This window comes from Herpailurus yagouaroundi, unplaced genomic scaffold, assembly GCF_014898765.1.
Source record: "Herpailurus yagouaroundi ecotype Mexico unplaced genomic scaffold, PumYag 210, whole genome shotgun sequence".
Classification (NCBI taxonomy): Eukaryota; Metazoa; Chordata; class Mammalia; order Carnivora; family Felidae; genus Herpailurus; species Herpailurus yagouaroundi.
In genome coordinates, this window is record NW_024412441.1 from 24,547,498 (window position 1) to 24,566,694 (window position 19,197).

General features: G+C 39.3%; 1 protein-coding gene across 1 annotated transcript in view; it reads left to right on the forward strand.

Annotated features, from left to right (window-relative positions):
- The first annotated feature begins 424 nt into the window (after window positions 1-424).
- MRPS9 (mitochondrial ribosomal protein S9) overlaps window positions 425-19,197 on the forward strand; it is a 69,098-nt gene continuing 50,325 nt past the window's right edge. Inside the window, exons 1-2 of the mRNA XM_040454124.1 lie at window positions 425-581; window positions 12,082-12,261. Of these exons, the coding sequence (XP_040310058.1) occupies window positions 465-581; window positions 12,082-12,261 (297 nt within the window). The 5' untranslated portion in view covers window positions 425-464. The remainder of the gene's footprint in view (window positions 582-12,081; window positions 12,262-19,197) is intronic.

The following is a 19,197-nucleotide window of genomic DNA, read 5'->3' on the forward strand; positions in this document are numbered from 1 at the left end:
GTGTGAGCAAGGAGAGCAGGATCCGGGTTGGAGCGTGGTGAAGACAGACTGCAGAGGGAGATGCGGGCGGGTTGCGCAGGTTCTCCCGTTCCGGAAGAGCCTGCTAGAGGTGCAGCACTGGGCCAGGGAAGGAAGGGTGGGTTAAAGAACCACATGGAAGTCGTACCCAGACTTAGACAACGACAGAATTCAACAGCTGCAGCAGGTGAAAGAGGCCAATACTCTTTCAGCTTGGGGCTACTACGAACTAGGGGATACTACGAGCTGGCTACTCCAGGGGGTGGAGCCGGACACGCCCCTCGGGGGGGGGTTCACACACCCAATCAGCGACGAGCCGCCCCGCCCCACGGGGCACGCCCCCTGCTCCTTCCCTACACCCTCGGGATCCCCCGTCTCCCACAGGCGCCTGCGCAGCCGCCAGGCCCCGCCCCTTCACCCTCCAGCCCGGGTCTCCAGCAGCCAAGATGGCGGCTCCCTGTGTGTTCTGGGGCGCAGCGGTTTCCTACCGGCTCTTTCTCGGAGGTAGGGTTAGCCTTGCCCTCAGACAGGGCGTCTGGAAAGTCGCGGCTGCTGAGTTGCAGGTAGGTACCGGAGAGAAGTGGAAACACTGGTCCGTTGTAGCGCGAGGATGTGGAGCCGGCGCCGCTACCTTCCCCTGGCGTCTCGCGTGCCTGCCGACGGGGACCCTAGGGTCTTGGGTATTTAGAAGAGTTGTGCGGTTGAGAGAGGAATGGGTATTGGCTTGCAGCGGCCACTTGGGGTTGTGTCTGGTTTTCGCGGGGTGTGCAGTGAGGGAGGAAGTTACCTGCAGACGGAACTAGAGCGACCCCCTTTCTTGAGTTGGCTGCCAGGCAAAGGGGAGTCTGTGCCTAGGTGTGGAGTGAGGTCCGGTCCCTCCCGCCTTCCCCGCGGTCCAGTGGGAAGGAGGGCCGCGCCAGAGGCGGTGAATGAGAACTGGACTCCTGCAGTGAATGGTCTGGAACACTTCACGGAGAAAGTCACACAGTGGATAGGATTGATAGCGACTTTAAAAGTGCCTTGCATCTGTGCAGTTTCTGTTTTCTTAATTTTCCCGACACCTTGTCTCTGGAGAGGGGGAGCCCAGAACTTGAACGTTTCCGCTCATCCTGGGGGCAGTGAAAAGCCAAGATTCTAGCTTCACAGCTGGTTGAGTGATGATGCCATTTACTGACATGGGATCCCAACAGGAGGGACAAGATTTGAGAGGGTAGAAAACGAGTTCAGTTTTGGATAGAATTATATTTATTATACAATTATAATTGGGATGTCCAAGTGGAGATTTCCACTAGGCTCAAAGATTGGCAAGTTTATAGGTCGAGAAGAGTACTGATTTACAATCCTCTGTTACCTTGTAGATGGTAATTGAGGCCTTAAGAGTGAATTCAAACACCTAGTAAAGGTGTACTGAATTGGAATAAGTAGAGGTACAGGGCCCCGAAGGACAACAGTCAAGGAAGAAGAGCCTCCCAGAGACTGAGAATGAGCTGCCAGAGAAGTAGGGGGAAAACCAGACAGTGTGGTGTCATGGAAAACAGGTGAATGAAGTAGGGAAAGTGATAAAGAAGTACCAAGTATTGTGAAAAAGTCAATTATTATGATATAGAAACTATTGAAAGGGGTGCCTGGGTGGCTCGGTTGGTTGAGCCTCGCACTTCAGCTCAAGTCATGATCTTCCAGTTCCTGAGTTCGAGCCCCACGTTGGGCTTGCTTCTGTCAGCGCAGAGCCTGCCTTGGATCCTCTGTCCTCCTCTCTCTACCCCTGCCCTGCTTGAGCGCTCCCTCTCTCTCTCTCTCTCTCTCTCTCAAAAATAAACAAACGTGAAAAAAAAAAACTTGAAAAAAAGAATAGTCTATTTTAACGTAAATCAACCAGTCCACCTATTCATTTGTCCATCATTTGTTTTTTTAATACTTTCTCGGTGAAAAATATGTTGGAAGTTTTTATTTTTTTCCTGCATCTTATTTGAATATATTTTCTGTGTATGCATAGTCATCTATAAAAGGGACTGTTGCATATATAATGTTTTTTTTGCTGACACTTAATATGTGTCTGGGAGAGAATGCTAACTTTCTCTCCCTCAAACTCTGGAATATGCGTATCCTCCTGTGTCTTTCTCTATGTTCTTTTTATTGCGTGCAAACATCCATGCACGTGCATGCTTTCCAAAAAAGTAGATTCCATTCTACATTTTGCTTCTCCAACTTACATATATAGTAGAAATTCCTTCAGGTCACCTGTTATGTATCTAACTGCTATATAATATTTTATTATGAATGTGTCAGAGTTAATATTTGATGGCCATTTATTTTGTTCCCATTTTCTTCCCACGAATAAAGAGTTCAGTAAACATCGTGGCATAATTCTTGGTACTGTTGCTTTTAATTGTGTAGTAGAGAGTTCCAGTTGTGAGATTCTTGTTACAAAGTGTGTGTAATACATCTTAAATTTTAATAGGTATTTCCACATAGCTTTCCAGGAAGGCTGTAGCAATCCACACTCTATCTTTCATGTATGGGAGTGCCCCCTTTTCTACTGGCATCAGGTATGTTTTCCATTAAGATGAGTGAAAAATTTAATTTTCATCTCCCTGACCACTCTTCAAGGTTTTTCCCCCCCATATGGCAAATGTTTACTGAGCACTTTACTTGAGCCAGGCACTGTGAAGTAAACAAATCATTATTGGATAATTACCCAGACAGTATTGACCCATAGCACTCTCCAGGGATGATCCTGAGACTGCCAAATCCCCAAATTCGTGAATAGTATCACAGCTCATATTTTACCACGTGAAGTAGGACTCAGACATAACTGAAAGACTTAACTGACCCCAGTCAGACCCTTACTGTTACCATATATATATGGTTGAAGACATTTATGAAGCTTTTTTCTGGCACAGAACTTGTTTGTCTTAATTAAATATTAATGTTTCTTCACTTCTGTCTCCAACATTAATAGTTGTATTTCTCTTAGGGGCCATGTTTCATAACACAATAGAATAATAATAAATACATCTCATACAGGGTATTTTTGCAGTTTTTTTATATCTAAAAGTGTGACGAGGTGGTGATATAAATAGCTATTACTGTGGGTCACAGTCAGAAAAGTTTGAGGAGCACTGATGCCACAAGGAAAAAGAAACAAGTTTTGTTAAACTAGGATTCCTGTGGGCTCAATTGGGACCCTCACCAGCAGACTTCCTCTTGCATACCACTCTTGTGGTATACGCATTTCGTATTAATTTCTCTACAACTGCAAATTTGGGGTGGAAGAAGGAGTCTTGCGTGTGAATGGCAAAACTTCAGATTATGATCCCCCGAATATCAAGGACTTACATACAGTGTACTGAGATTTGCAGAGGTAAATACAGAAGAGCCCAGATGTGCAGTGCCTAATGCAAATGAGTTGTAAGGTGGGCAGTTCCTCAAAGGAGATGATAGAGTCTTCAGGAGCAGTGAGGAATTACATGATAAAAACGAGGTATTCTGTTCTAGGAAGATGAAATAGGTTACAGAAGGGGCCAGATGTGTACAGAGTGTGTGGACTCTTGCCAACAACAAATAATTGGTTCTAGCAGTTACAATTGGTGTAGTTACAAGAATGGTGAGAGACGGGAAAGTTTGGCAGGGCCCAGGTTATGGTCAGTTTTGCTGTACTAAGTACTTGAGTTTTTCTTTTTTTTTTTTTTTTTATCTTTCGCTAATGAGAGTAGCACCGGCATTATTATAAGCAGTTGACAGTCATGGTGTCCTGCAAAGGTTACCCGTGAATTCTTAAACCCTCTATCAGTATAAGACAAGAATACTGATTTAGTTTCCCAAAGTATTATTTATTTGTGACTTTCATAATAAGTAAACCAGTAGGCCAATTTCAATTTTTTATTTTACTTATGATTTATTTTTGAGAGAGAGCAAGAGCAAGCGCGAGCTGGCGAGGGGCAGAGGGAGAGAGAGAGCCCAAGCAGGCTCCGTGGCCGGCACGGAACCCCAGCGCAGGGCTCGATCTCGCTACTGTGAGATCACGATCTGAGTCAAAATCAAGAGTCGGATGCTTAACCGATTGAGCCACCCAGTTTCTATTTTGAAAGCTAGTATTGCCAAATGTCAAGGAGATGCCCTCTTTATTTTCTACTAAATGCTTAGTGCTTACACTTTCTGTTTTTATTGAGCCAATATACTTCCCTTGTGGGATTGGACTATCTGCCGAAGAATGACAGGCACAATCAGTGGCAGTTTGGGAGCTTGGCCCTTGTAGATTTTGGTTTTAATGGAAAAACGTTGTTGTCCTTGTCTTAAGTATCTGTTCTTATCCTGTATTTATCACAGCATCCAGTTGGTTTACGGTCGGGTCTTAATAAACTTTATTGATAAATTGCTTACAAACTCTTCGACAAACAGATTTAAAAATCGACTTGCATTTATTTGTATCAAATGCTGTATGCAGTTCTGTAAATTAGTTATGTTTTTCCCCAGGTAACTTTGGATTTTTTAAAAATCCCATTTTGTTAGCAATGGAGATAAAAACCCCTTGGTGGGATAAGTTGTTTCTTTTGAGATCTCACCCTGTCCTTTAAAGGATAGATTTAGTGTGTTCCTCATTACTCCATTATGAAAAATATTGACATTAAAAGTAAAATATTGACATTAAAAGTAGCATTTTCCTCATGTAGTAGTTTCTTACTTAAAGAGAGGCTGATAATAGATGCTACCATCATTCCCACCTATTTTGTCCTTACAAAGCAAATAAGTAAGTTTCCTTGTACTGTGCTTCATTGTTGTAATTAGGATGATGAATCCATTATTTATTGCTGTGTAACAAGTTACCCCCAAACTTAGCAGCTTAAAACAACAGACATTTGTTATGTCGTCGTTTCTGGCGGTCAGGATTCCACACACAGCTTAACTGGGTTTTGTGCTCACAGTCTCCCATAAAGCAGCAGTCCAGGTGTTGGCTGTGGCTTTAGTCCTCTCCAGGCTGGAGGGTGGAAATCTACCTTCCAGCTCACTCTTTGTAGGTGTTAGCAGGATTTATATCTTGGCAGGCTGTTGGGCCGGCTGTTGGTTGGAGGCCACCCTCAGTTCTTGCCACGTGGGCCTCTGTAGGGCAGCTCACCACATCTGGCTTCCATCAGTTGATCAACAGAGGGGGGGAAAGAGGGAAGACCATCTTTTTGTAACCTAATCTTAGAGGTGACGTTCTATTACTTTAGTAGTGTTCTATCCGTCAGAAGCAAGTTACTCAAGCGCACATTCGAGGGGATTGAACAGGATGAATATCAACCTGTAGAATCACTGGAAGCCATCTTGGAAGCTGCCTACAACTGTGAAAGACCCACATTTACTTCTTTTTTATTATCTCAATGTCTCGTGTGTTTAGGTCTTTCCCTTACAGTTGGTTTTTTTAAACCTCTTGAGAAAAATAGCATAACCTTTGTATTCCTACTCTGATGCTTCCTGCAGTGCCCACAGACACCTCCTAGATGCTCATGGATCATTTCTTGAATTAAACGTGAGGAGCTCTAGGGGCACCTGGGTGGCTCAGTTGGTTAAGCATCTGACTTCAGCTCAGGTCATGATCTCATGGTTTGTGGGTTCGAGCCCAGCTTGGGGCTCTGTGCTGACAGCTCGGAGCCTGGAGCCTGCTTCGGATTCTGTGTCTCCCTTGCTCTCTGCCCCTCCCCCCACTCATGTTCTGTCTCTCTCTCTCTCTCTCAAAAGTAAATAAACATTTTTTTCAAAATTTAAACGTGAGGAGTTCTTACATGTAGGGATATGTGCATGTGTACATGTGTATATGCACATTTGTATATGTGTGAACATCTGCCACATTCTTTTTTGCCAGATAGATAGTAGCTTAAATAAGAAAACTGCATTTTTACCTTGTTTCATGTTTGCTTTTCTCAGTATGGCATCGTTCTCATTTTAACACCACTCAATTCTGCTTGACGGTTATTTCTGTTAAAATTCAGTGTATAGCCTGGCCCATAGTAGTTCCTTAAATTTCTTCAATGAACGTGTAAAATAGTTTACTTTTTAGAATTTTACTATAAAAATTAAAGCACATTCAAGCATTTGCAAAAATAAAATACTGTAAGGAACCCATGTATATGTCAATCAGCTTCAATAATTATTAATGTTTTACCAATCCTGTTTATCTTCCTGTAGGTTTTTGTGTAAATCTCAGGCTTTTTGTTATATATATATACTTGATTTTTTTTTAACAGGTAGATTTTTTTTTTAATTTTTTTTCAACGTTTTTATTTATTTTTGGGACAGAGAGAGACAGAGCATGAACAGGGGAGGGGCAGAGAGAGAGGGAGACACAGAATCGGAAACAGGCTCCAGGCTCTGAGCCATCAGCCCAGAGCCTGACGCGGGGCTCGAACTAGGTAGATTTTTTTTTTTAAAGAGCATAGCTTCCTTGGGGCACCTGGGTGGCTCAGTCGGTTAAGTGCCCGACTTCGATTCAGGTCATGATCTCGTGGTTCATGGGTTTGAGCCCTGCATCGGGCTCTGTGTTGACAGCTTAGAGCCTGGAGCCTGCTTTGGATTCTGTCTCCCTTGGATTCTCCCTTGCTTTGGATTCTTTCTGCCCCTCCCCTGCTTGCGTTCTCTTTCTGTCTCTCTCAAAAATAAACATTAAAAAAGTTTCTTAAGGGGCGCCTGGGTGGCGCAGTCGGTTAAGCGTCCGACTTCAGCCAGGTCACGATCTCGCGGTCTGTGAGTTCGAGCCCCGCGTCAGGCTCTGGGCTGATGGCTCAGAGCCTGGAGCCTGTTTCCGATTCTGTGTCTCCCTCTCTCTCTGCCCCTCCCCCTTTCATGCTCTGTCTCTCTCTGTCCCAAAAATAAAATAAACGTTGAAAAAAAAAAGTTTCTTAAATAAATAAAAGAACATAGCTTCCATGCACTATGCACATATCTAACAGAAAGAACAATAATTTTTTAATATCATCTATTACCTATTCCATGTTCAAATTTCCTTGGTTGTTCCAACAATAATCTTTTATAGTTGGTTTGTTTAAATCATGATTCCAACAAATTGCATGTATTTTATTTGGTGAATATGTTAAGGCTCTAAATCTATAAGTTTGTGGAGTGAATATAAATGGTGAATTTTGCTCGAGTAGTGTAGGACATTTCCTTGTTTGTCTAACCTGGTGTCCATTTCCCCTTCATCAGGGCACTCCTATTTTCTCAGGAGTAATGAGTTCTTCCCCACTAGATACAGCCTGGAAGAACTATCATCTCGGGCATCTGACCCAAGGTAGCCCCATTAGATAGTCCCTCCCTTGAGATCTTGAGCAGAGAGAGAAGGACCGTTGGAATAGCATTTTATCTTAATGGCCAAGACTTCATTGAGTGTGCTGTGGATCATTGGAGTTCCTGCTTTTTAGCTGCCTGCTTCAACTATAGTCCTGCTAGTCTATAGCAGGACTATATTTTCTTTTGCTTGCATCCAGAGACCTCTACTTGATGAAAATAAAAACTCATTCAGAAAGGTTACTATCATTTCTCTCTTGGTGTCCTTATATTGTTTCTTTCCACCTTTTCTCTAATCTGACTTCAGTCTTTATCTTTTATTCCTCGAAGTATTTCTTTTTTTGCCTTTTCTGTTCAGATTAGCGGTGCATTCTTCTTTGTTCCATTTTTATCCAATTGAACAAAAAGGAAACTCCTCAATACTCTCGTAGTATCATTAGAGTAGTGTGTGGCACTGGCATTTGGCCAAATTTGGGACATCACTGCTCTGTCAGGATGTGTCTGCTTCTTTGGCAAACCTGCTTGATTGAAATTATAGTTGTCTGACCCACTGATTATCTCAAAAAAGAAACAAATCTGTCAACTTGTATCTATACCATTCCGTAAAAACAGAGTGTGAGGAAAATTCTCTGCCACAGCTTTTCAGTCGGAAATAGAACCTATAGAATGTTTGGTTGGGGATTTGTACTTACCAGTCGCAAAGCACATTCTCTCCAGGAATTCTGACTGCTCATAGCTAAAGATCTAGTCGATTCAGATTCAGCCTCATCTGATTTAGTGGATTGTACTAATGAATAATGGTCTCTTTTGAATGTAAATACTTTTGTGTGAGTCATTGCTAGAATAACTTAGAACATTTATAAATATATTCAGTACTCTGGTACTGATGCTGTAATGGCTTTGTAACTTTAATAAATATGAATTTCCAGAATGTCATATTCTTAGGCAGTACACTTGTCTTTGAAAAGATCCTAAAGAGATTTTTATGAAAAATAACAAAGTAGGGACTTTTTTAAAAAGTTCTTTCTAAATGAACAACAATAAAATTTTTTTGACAGTCTTTTAAGACTCATGTTAAAACTAAGAAAGCTGCCAGCTGTCACAAACTCGAAGAATATAGACAGACACAAGATCAAGTGAAGATCAAGTGAAAAAATGAGTCTTCCAGCCAATAATCAACTCTTTTGCTTGAGGTGATACTAAAATGTTGTCAGAACAAAATAAGAAAAGGAACCGAATCGGAGAGAGAGATGAAGAAAACAAAGAATATTTACTCAGCAACATGGAAGATTTTTTTTGCTATAACTCCTTCACACTGTCAAGGACATTTTGAAAATGTTGGGTGAGGGAGAGCTGTATGAAACAGGGGATAAGACAAGAAGATACAATTAAATAGTTAAGGAAAGATTTTTGAAGATAGATCAGTGATTTAAGAAGCTAAAATTTTAGAGTGGCTGCACAGTTGACACTGTAACACACACACACACACACACACACACACACACACACACACACACACGTCTCCAAGGAATAAAGGTTTAAAAATCATATAGAATGCGGAGCAAAAAGTAAGAAAGAAGTGAAGCTGATAACGGTTGGAGGACGGAAAAACATAATTTTTATGGTCGAAAAAGAAAAGATAAATAGGTGAGAATTGAATGAGTATCACTTTCTGAAGTTGATAGAAGAAATATATTTAAACATTTTATTCAGAGACATAGGTAATCACTACTGAAATAAAGCCAGGCTCTATAATATCCAAATTGCCAGATCAAAAAACAGATATAAAAATCTACAGACCATCTAGTAAAAGAAAGAAAACAGGAATGAAAGCATAACAAACAATAAAGATAAAATCAGATGAAAAATGAGAATATTTATGAAATCCATTTAAATGTATTAAAAACTCAGATTGGGTCAAAAAAACTAAAATTATTCAAAATTTAAATGAAAATTACTGGCAGTGACATTCCAGGGAAATACAAATTGAACTTTGAAAGCGTTGCAATATTATGATCTAGTAGAATTAAATTAAAAATAAAAGTATTGCCTGGGAATGGAACACTTTATAATGCTGAAGGGTACAGTCTGCCCTAAGATGGAACTCTCCTGAGCTAAGTAGTGCATTGAATATTCCACTGAAACATACAAACGAAATCTATAGGAAACAAAAAGGTAATTGACAAAGAAAATATTGTAGCTGTTGTATAGATGTAGATTCATAACTGTTTCTTTGGTCGTATATTCCTGGCACACATCCAGTATAAAGGGGTACTTAAATTTCTTTTTCTAATTTTCTTTCTTTAATTGTCCTTCCTCCTTTATAACTGCTGTATTGTTGCTCTTTGAATATGAGGTATTCAGTCCGTCAAACCTGTCACTCCTTACTCTGCAGACCCATCTCGCGTCCCGTTTTATAAAAATAATGGCCGTAAGGCATAAGTAATCTTACCTTTCTGCCTGCCTTCTTTCACATACTGTGTTGTTTCTTTGCATAGTAGAATAGATGTTTCTTATTCTAACACTAATGCCTGCATTTCCCCTACATTGATGGTGTCACATCATGTCCCATGCTGATTATTAACAGACGGCATCTCTAGCTCAGATCTTTCCTGTGCACACACCCACAGAGCCATCTGCCTCGCGGACACCTATCTCTCTGGAGATGCCCATCAAGCATCTCAAACCTGTCATGCCCCAAATTGAACTCATCACTTTCCTCCCTAATCTTACTCTTCCTGTAGAACTCATTACTTCAGTGAATGAGTCTCCTAGTGAATCCGGGAGACTTCCATTTCTCATACGGGCTGTGGTTGGTGATTGGTGGGAAGTGTAGTGGGTTCACCTGTATTACACATGGGTTGTTTTAGCTACGGACGGAAACATTTTATCATATGACTTCCAAAACCCGCAGCATAATCGTCCTTTTGGCAGTGGAATATTTGGGAGAATCTCCTCTCCTGAGTGACTGCTATCTTCTCCTCCAAATCCATGCCTTTGCCATGATTCTTGGGATAGACAGGCATTTTCTCTTCACTTTGAATATAGGAAGCAACATCTTCCAGTGTTCAAAGAAGACATGAAATCAGAAAAAAAACAAAACAAAACAAACAAACAAACAAAAAACCAGAAGCAAAACCCTGGAAAAAGTAAAAATAATAAGATGGTAAACTCCTGAGACAGGGATTTGGTCCTGGTGGCACTTGGCTGTGGGGAGAGGTGGCAGGGTGTACAAAGGGGCAGGCTAACTGTACTTAAGAAGTTTGGGTCGGGTCTTTATTTGTTGGTAGTGATACTTTCTTTATAAAGCATCTCAGGATTCCTGACTAATAATATAAAGAGAGAAACTCCTTTGTGCTCCCCTAAGGAAAAATAAACTCTAAAATTTCATGGAATTTTAAATTGCCCTATCTTACTCATTAAAGAGTGACAAGAAACCATTGTATCACTATTTTGATTTGTTAGCTTAAGAACATAATTTTTACTCTTGATAGGGTACGGTGATATTTGTCCTGTAGTTTTTCTTCTACTTTTTATTATAACTGTAGTGACAAGTGATTATAGTTATTTGAATCTCTGCTTCTCAGAGGGCTGGGGAATGGATGAGAGAGGGATGGTGGTGGTGTGGTGGTATTGTGCAAGAGAGATTTTTATGTTGATGAAAAGGGAAGTGAATGAGTTACTAAGAATTGTAGTTCTTAAGATCTGAATTGCTTGAGAGTGTTTGAAAACTGTTGAGGCTGGGATGAAGGTTGAAAACCACAGGTTAAGGTTTTGAGAAGAGCCAGGACCAGAAGTATCTGTGCTAGTTACATCCAGCTGCTGAATGAATTTGAGCGGTCATTTGAAAACAGTTTTCTGGTTCTTTAGCACCCATATTGGAAGTGAACTATTAATGCCTTGGGGGAGGCGGGGGGGGGGGCCTACTCCTAGTGCCACAGCATGAAATGATTCACAGCAGCAAGTGTGATACCATTACCGATACTTTAAAAGGAGGGGAAAGCCCTTATTTCTACAGTTAGCCTGTGGAACCAAATTAATGATAAATCTTGGTGTTTAGTGAAGCAGTCTCTTCACTGAATCAGCCTAAAATAAGGACCGCAGAAGAGTCTCCAGCTAAGCTAATCTATTTTAAGGCATTGAAAGATGGGCTATATTTGTACCCTTGAACCAGGTGACTAGTCTAAGTGTGCTAATTCCCAAGTGCATGTCCCTTCCCTCCCATGTCTTCTGTTTGCTAGTTTCTGCCTGCATGTGCATTTGCCTTTTTTTTTTTTTTTTTTTAAGTAGGCTTCACACCCAGCACAGAAGCCCAATGCAGGGATTGCACTCAGGACCCTGAGATCGTGACCTGAGCTGAGGTCAGGAGTCAGACACTTAACTGACTGAGCCACTCAGGTGCCTCTACATTTGCCTCTTTTTAAGGGAGTGGCATTTTCCTCTTCATTCCCTGTGTGTCAGATACCACAACTAGTTGTCTTTGACCAATCAGTATCAAATGTGGATGTTTGTCATAGATAAGGAGGTGGCATATCACTTGTAGGTATTTTGGGTTTTAATGTGTTGAAATGCTAGTAGTTTAAACTGCTATGTAAGCAGAAGCTTTTAAAAAGCAAGCTTTTGAGTGGGGGACAATTTCTAGTAGCTTTCTTAACAGGCCTTTTACCTGTTTCCAGACTCTTGCCAACTGAGTACTGTAATAAAGACAACTGTTTGAACATCCTGTTTTATCTAGAGACAGTGGCCGACAAGATCATTATTTGTTTTAAAATCTTTTTTCTTTTTGTTTATATTTTCTGCTAGATACTAAGGCTAAGACACACCACAGGTGTAACAGCAAAGAAAAATGTTGCAGCCTTAAGACGTGAAACTTACACAGTGGATTTTATTAAAAAGCAGATTGAAGAGTTCAACATAGGAAAGAGACATTTAGCCAACATGATGGGAGAAGATCCAGAAACTTTTACGCAAGAGGATATTGATGTAAGTTCAGTTACTCTGTTGGGAAACTAATTACTGTAGTTTTAACTGTTGAAATTACTTTTCTCCAGCTTGAGTTCTTTAGCTCTGTGTAAATTTTAATCAAACTGTCAGAATAAGGACAAATACCACTATGCGTTGCATGCTGGAACCAAGCTTTCGAAGAGAGAGATGCTACTCTGTATTTCAAACATTATAAAGCAGAGTGAAGTTTAGATTTTAACGAGAAATGGATAACTATTGTTTCAAGGTCCTAGGAGCCACTATGAATGCTTATACACAATTTGGAAACATTTATCCAGTTGTGTAGCCTTAAACTCCACTTTCTTGCAAAATGATGATGGAAATATAGTCAAGTATACAGGAAATTCCATAAGTAAACCTGAGTCAAGTGTTTTTTATTATCTTAACTATACATAAATTTTCAAAGTCAGGGCATGTCCTAAATGATTTGAGAGTTGAGAGTTAGAACTCTATTATTGTTCCACTCTTGAGTTGTTCTAACTCTCATAAAAGTAGTAATGCTACATTTTTGCTAGACATGTCCCAACATAGTTAACAAAGATACTTAAAATTTAACAACTTTGTAACTTGTTCTAAGTTTTTTTTATTCTATTTTGCATTCCATTATAGTTGACATATAGTGTTATATTAGTTTCAGGGGTACAGTATAGTGATTCAACACCATACAACACCCGGTGCTCATCACAAGTGCACTCTTTCATCACTTATTTAACTCCATCCTCCTACCAACCTCCTGTCTGGTAACCATCAGTTTGTTCCTTATAGTTAAGAGTTTGGTTTTTGGTTTGCCTTTCTCTTTGTTTCCTTTGATCATTTTGTTTTGTTTCTTAAATTCCTTATAAATGAAATCATATAGTATTTGTCTTTCTCTGACTGACTTATTTCACATAGCATTATACTCTCTAGCTCCATCCATGCCATTGCAAATGGCAAGATTTCATACTTTTTAATGGCTGAATAATACTCTTCCGTGTGTATGTGTGTATCGTATCTTCTTTATCCATTCATCTATCCATGGGCACTTGTGCTGCTTCCATGATTTGGCTGTTATAGATAATGCTGCTATAAACATAGGGATGTGTGTATCCCTTTGAATTAGCATTTTAGTATTTTCTGGGTAAATACTCAGTTGTGTCATTGCTGGATCATAGGGTAGGTCTATTATAGATAGATAGATAGATAGATAGATAGATAGATAGATAGATAGATAGATATAGATATATAGATATAAATAATTTATCGTGAAGTTAGCTAACATACAGTGTATACAGTATGCTTTTGGTTTCAGGGGCAGATTCCCTTGATTCATCACTTACATACGACACCCAGCGCTCATCCCAACAAGTGCCCTCCTCAATGACCATCACCCATTTCCCCCTCCCCCGCCATTAACCCTCAGTTTGTTCACTGTATTTAAGAGTCTTCTATGGTTTGCCTCCCTCTCTGTTTGAAACTATTTTTCCCCTTCCCTTCCCCCATGGTCTTTTGTTAAGTTTCTCAAGTTCCACATATGAGTGAAAACATATATCTCCCTTTCTCTGACTTCTTTCACATAGCGTAATACCCTCCAGTTCCATCCACGTTGTTGCAAATGGCAGGATTTCATTCCTTCTCATTGCTGAATAATATTCCATTGTGTATATAAACCACATCTTCTTTATCCATTCATCAGTCGATGGACATTTGGGCTCTTTCCATAATTTGGCTGTTGCTGAAAGCACTGCTATAAACATTGGGGTACATGTGCCCCTATGAATCAGCACTCCTGTATCCTTTGGATAAATTCCTAGTAGTGCTATTGCTGGGTCATAGGGTGGTTCTGTTTTTAACTTTTTGAGAAACCTCCATACTGTTTTCCAGAGCGGCTGCACCAGTTTGCATTCCCACCAACAGTACAAGTAGTCTTCTTTTTCTCCACATCCTCTCCCAACACCTGCTGTTTCTTGTGTTGTTGGTTTTAGCAATTCTGACAGGCACGAGGTGATAGATATCTCATTGTAGTTTTGATTTGCATTTCCCTGTTTTCATGTCTGTTGGCCTTCTGGATGTCTTCTTTGGAGGAATGTCTGTTCATGTCTTCTGCCCATTTTTAATCAGATTATTTGCTTTTTGAAAGTTGAATTATAGAAGTTCTTTATTATTTTGGATACTAATGAATCGCAAATATCTCCTCCCATTCCATAGGTTGCCTTTCACTTTGTTATTTCCTTCACTGTGCAGAAGCTTTTATTTTGATATAGCCCCAGTGGTTTATTTTTGCTTTCATTTCCCTTGCCCCAGGAGACATATCTAGAAAAATGTTTCTGTGGCCAATGTCTGAGAAATTACTGCCTGTGCTTGGATCTCTTCTTGGATTTTTATGGTTTCAATTCTCACATTTAGGTCTCTAGTCCATTTTGGGTGTTTCGTTTTAGTTGTTTTGTTATTGTTTTATTTTAAGAGAGAGGGGGCCCAAGTGAGCGAGGGGCAGAAAGTGGGAGAGACAGAGAGAGGGAGAGAGAATCTCATGAGGGAGAGACAGAGAGAGATTAGGAGAGAGGGAGAAGGGCTCACCCAAAGCAGGCTTGTGTTCACCAGAGCAGGACTCATGCTCACCCAAAGTGGGGCTCGAACTCACAAATCGTGAGATCATGACCTGAGCCAAAGTCAAGATGCTTAACCGACTGAGCCACCAAGGCGCCCTTTTAATGCATTTGAATTTATTTTTGTATATGGTGAAAGAAAGTGATCCTTTTGTATGTAGCTGTCCAGTTTTCCCAACGCCATTTGTTGAAGGGACTTTTTCCTATTGGATATTCTTTCCTGCTTTGTTGAAGATTAATTGACCATATAATTGTGAGTTTGTTTCTGGGTTTTCTATTCCATTGATCTGTGTGTCTGTTTTTGTGCCAGTACCATATGATCTTGATCACTACCACTTTGTAATATAATCTGAAGTCTGGAATTGTGAAACCTCCAACTTTGCGTTGCTTTTTTAAACTTGGCTTTGACTATTCAGGGTCTTTTGTGGTTCCTTATACATTTTAGGACTTTTTTGTTCTGTGAAAAATTCTGTTGGTATTTTGATAGGGATTGCATTAAATGTGTAGGTTGTTTTGGGTAGTATAGATATTTTAACAATACTCGTTCTCCCAATCCATGAGCATGGAATGTCTTTCCATTTCTTTGTGTCGTCTTCAATTTCTTTCATCAGTGTTTTATAATTTTCAGAATATAAGTCTTTCACCTCTTTGGTTAGGTTTATTCCTAGGTATCTTATTGTTTTTGGTGCAATTGTAAATGGGACTGTATTAATTTCTCTTTCTGCTGCTTCATTATTAGTGTGTAGAAATGCAGCAGATTCCTGCACATTGATTTTGTATCCTGTGACCTTACTGAATTCATTTATTCTAGTTTTTTGGTGGAGTCTTTAGCGTTTTCTATATGTAGTATCATGTCATCTACAAATAGTGAAAGTTTTACTTTGGATGCCTTTTTTTTTTTTTTTTTTTTTTTCCCTTCCTGTTGTCTAATTGCTGTGGCAATGACTTCTGGTACTATGTTGAATAAAAGTGGTGAGAGTGGACATCCTTGTCTTGTTCCTAACCTTAGGGGGAAAGCTCTCAGTTTTTCCCCATTGAGTAAGATGTTAGCTGTGGGTTTTTCTTTTATGGCCTTTATTATATTGAGGTATATTTCATTTAAACCTACTTTGTTAAGGGCTTTTATCTTGAATGGATGTTATAATTTGTCAAATACTTCTTATGCATCTGCTGAGATGATCCTTTCTGTTATTGATGTGATGTATCACATTGATTGATTTGCAAATATTGAACCACCTTTGCATCCTGGGAATAAACCCCACTTGATTGTGGTGAATGATTTTTTTTTTTTTTTAAGGTATTGTTGCATTCTGTTTGCCAGTATTTTGTTGAGGATTTTTGCATCGGTGTTTATCAGAGATATTTGCCTATAGTTCTCCTTTTTTGTGGTGTCTTTATCTGGTTTTGGTATCAGAGTGATACTCTCTTTATAATGAATTTGGAAATTTTCCTTCTGTTTTTTTGGAATAGTTTGAGTAGAACAGGTCTTAACTCTTCTTTAAATATTTAGTAGAATTTGTCTCTGGAGCCCTCTGGCCCTGGACTTTTTGTTTGTTAGGAGTTTTTTGATTACAGATTCAATCTTCTTGCTGGTAATCAGTCTGCTCAGATTTTCTATTTCCTGTTTCTTCAGTTTTGGGAAGTTATATGTTTCTAGGAATTTTTCCATTTCTTCTAGATTGTCCAATTTGTTGGCATATAGTTTTTCATAATACTCTCTTACAATTGTTTGTATTTCTGTGGCGTTGGTTGTTATTTCTCGTCTTTCATGGGTAATTTTGTTTATCTGAGTTTTTTGTTTTTTGTTTTTTGTTTGTATGTTTGTTTTTGATGAGTCTGGGTAGAGTTTTATCAATTTTGTTGATTTTTTTTCAACAAATCAACTCCTGGTTTCATTGATCTGTTGTTTTTTAGTTTGTATATCATTTATTTCTGCTCTAATCTTTGTCATTTCCTTACTTCTGCTCGTTTGAGGTTGTATTTGTTCTTCATTTTCTAGCTCCTTTAGGTGTAAGAGTAGATTATTTGTGATTTTTCTTGCTTTTGAAGTAGGCCTGTGTTGCTATAAACTTTCCTCTCAGAACAGCTTTTGCTGCATCCTACAGGTTTCAGGCTGTTGTGTTTCATTTTCATTTATTTCCATGTACTGTTTGATTTCTTCCTTGATTTCTTGGTTGACTCATTCAGTGTTTAGTAGCATGTTATTTAACCTCCACTTATTTGTGCTCTTATCATTTTTTTCTTGTGGTTGGTCTCTAAATTTATAGTATTTTGGTCAGAAAAGATGTATGGTATGACTTCGATCCTTTTGAATTTGCTGAAGCTTGTTATGTGGCCTAATATGTGATCTGTTCTGGAGAATGTTCCACATTCACTTGAAAAGAATGTTTATTCTGTTTGAGGATGGAATGTTCTGAATACATCTGTTAAATCCATCCATTCCAGTGTATCATTCAAAGCTGCTGTTTTCCTTGTTGATTTTCTGTTTGGATGATCTATCCATCGCTATGAGTGGGGGTGTTAAAATCTGCTACTATTACTGTGTTATTATCAATTAGCTCTTTTATGTTTGTTATTAATCATTTTGTGTATTTGGATGCTCTCATGTTGGGTACATATATATATTTACAGTTGTTATATTGTCTTGTTGGATTGTCCCCTTTATTATTATATGATGTCTTTCTTTGTCTCTTTTCATAGACTTTGTTTTAAAGTCTATTTTTGTGGAGTGCCTGGGTGGCTCAGTCAGTTAAGTGTCTGATTCTTGATTTTGGCTCAGGTCATGATCTCACGGTTCATGAGTTCAACCTCTGCCATTAGGCTCTGTGCTGACCGTGTAGACAGAGCCTGCTTTGGATTCTCTCTCTCTCTCTCTCTCTCTCTCTCTCTCTCTCTCTGTCTCCCCACCCCCCCTCCCGCTTGCTTACACTCTCTCATAAATAAGTAAATAACCTTAAAAAAATGGTCTGTTTTTGTCCAATGTAAGTATTGCTAATCCAGCTCTTTTTTTTTTTTGACATCCATTTACATGAAGTTTCTTCCCCCTCACTTTCAGTCTGCAGGTGTCCTTAGGTCTGAAATGAGTCTCTTGTAGGCATCATATAGATGGGTCTTGTTTTATCCACTCTGTCACTGTATGTCTTTTGATTTGAGCGCTTAGTCCATTTACATTCAAAGTAATTATTGATAGATATGTATTTATTGCCATTTTGTTACTTGTTTTGTGGTTGTTCATGTAGTTTTCTGCACGCAGTATGTTCTCACTTGCAAATAGAAACAGCTTAACTTCTTTCCTTCTAGTCTGTATCCATTTTATTTCTTTTTCTTCTCTAATTGCCACGTCTAGACATTCCAGTAATGTTGAACAGAAATGGCAAGGGTAGACATCCTCATCTTGTTTCTGATCTTAGGGGAAAAGCATTCGGTCTTTCACCAATAAATACATTAGCAATGGGCTTTTTGCAGATACTCTTATCAGGCATAGGCAATTCCATACCCAATTTATTGAGTATTTTTATTGTAAAGAGGTACTGGATATTGTCAAATGCTTTTTATTTTTATGTTTTGCTTTTATTGAGACGATCATGCCTTTTATTGGTATGGTATGTCACTGTAGTTGACTTTTTTATGTTTTTATCATTATTAAGTTAGAGTAGTAACAGCTACTTTCATGTTGTAAAACTGAAGAGATAAGCATAAGCAAAAAAAAATTATGACATAGCAAATCGCAAAGTCAGTCATAAAGGAGGGTCTCATTTTACCGACAGATTTGTTCTGGACTTGATGGAAGCAAATGCTGATTTTCTAATTATTATTATTATTTTATTTACATAAATTGATGTGGATGTTAAACTAACCTTGTGTTCCTGGAATAAATCTCATGTTGTGTGGGTCATCTTTTTTATGTGTTTCTGGAGTTAGTTTGCTAGCATTTTGTGGAGGATTTTTGTATCTGATTGATACTGATCTGTCGTTTTCTTGTAATGTCTTTGTCTCATTTTGAATTCAGGGTAATATTTGGCTTCATTGAAAGAGTTGGTGGGTGTTTTCTTCTGTTTTCACAAGAGTTTGTGAAGAGTTGGTATTCTTTAAATGTTTGGTTGAATTCATTTGGGCCTTGGATTTCTTTGTGGTTGGTTTTCTTTTTACTGCTATTTGCATTTAAAACTGGTTCTCCTTGGGGCACCTGGGTGGCTCAGTTGGTTGAGCTTCCGTCTTCAGCTCAGGTCATGATCTCACCACTCGTGAGTTCGAGCCCCGCATCGGGCTCTGTGCTGACAGCTCAGAGCCTGGAGCCTGCTTTGGACTCTCTCTCTCTCTCTCTCTCTCTGCC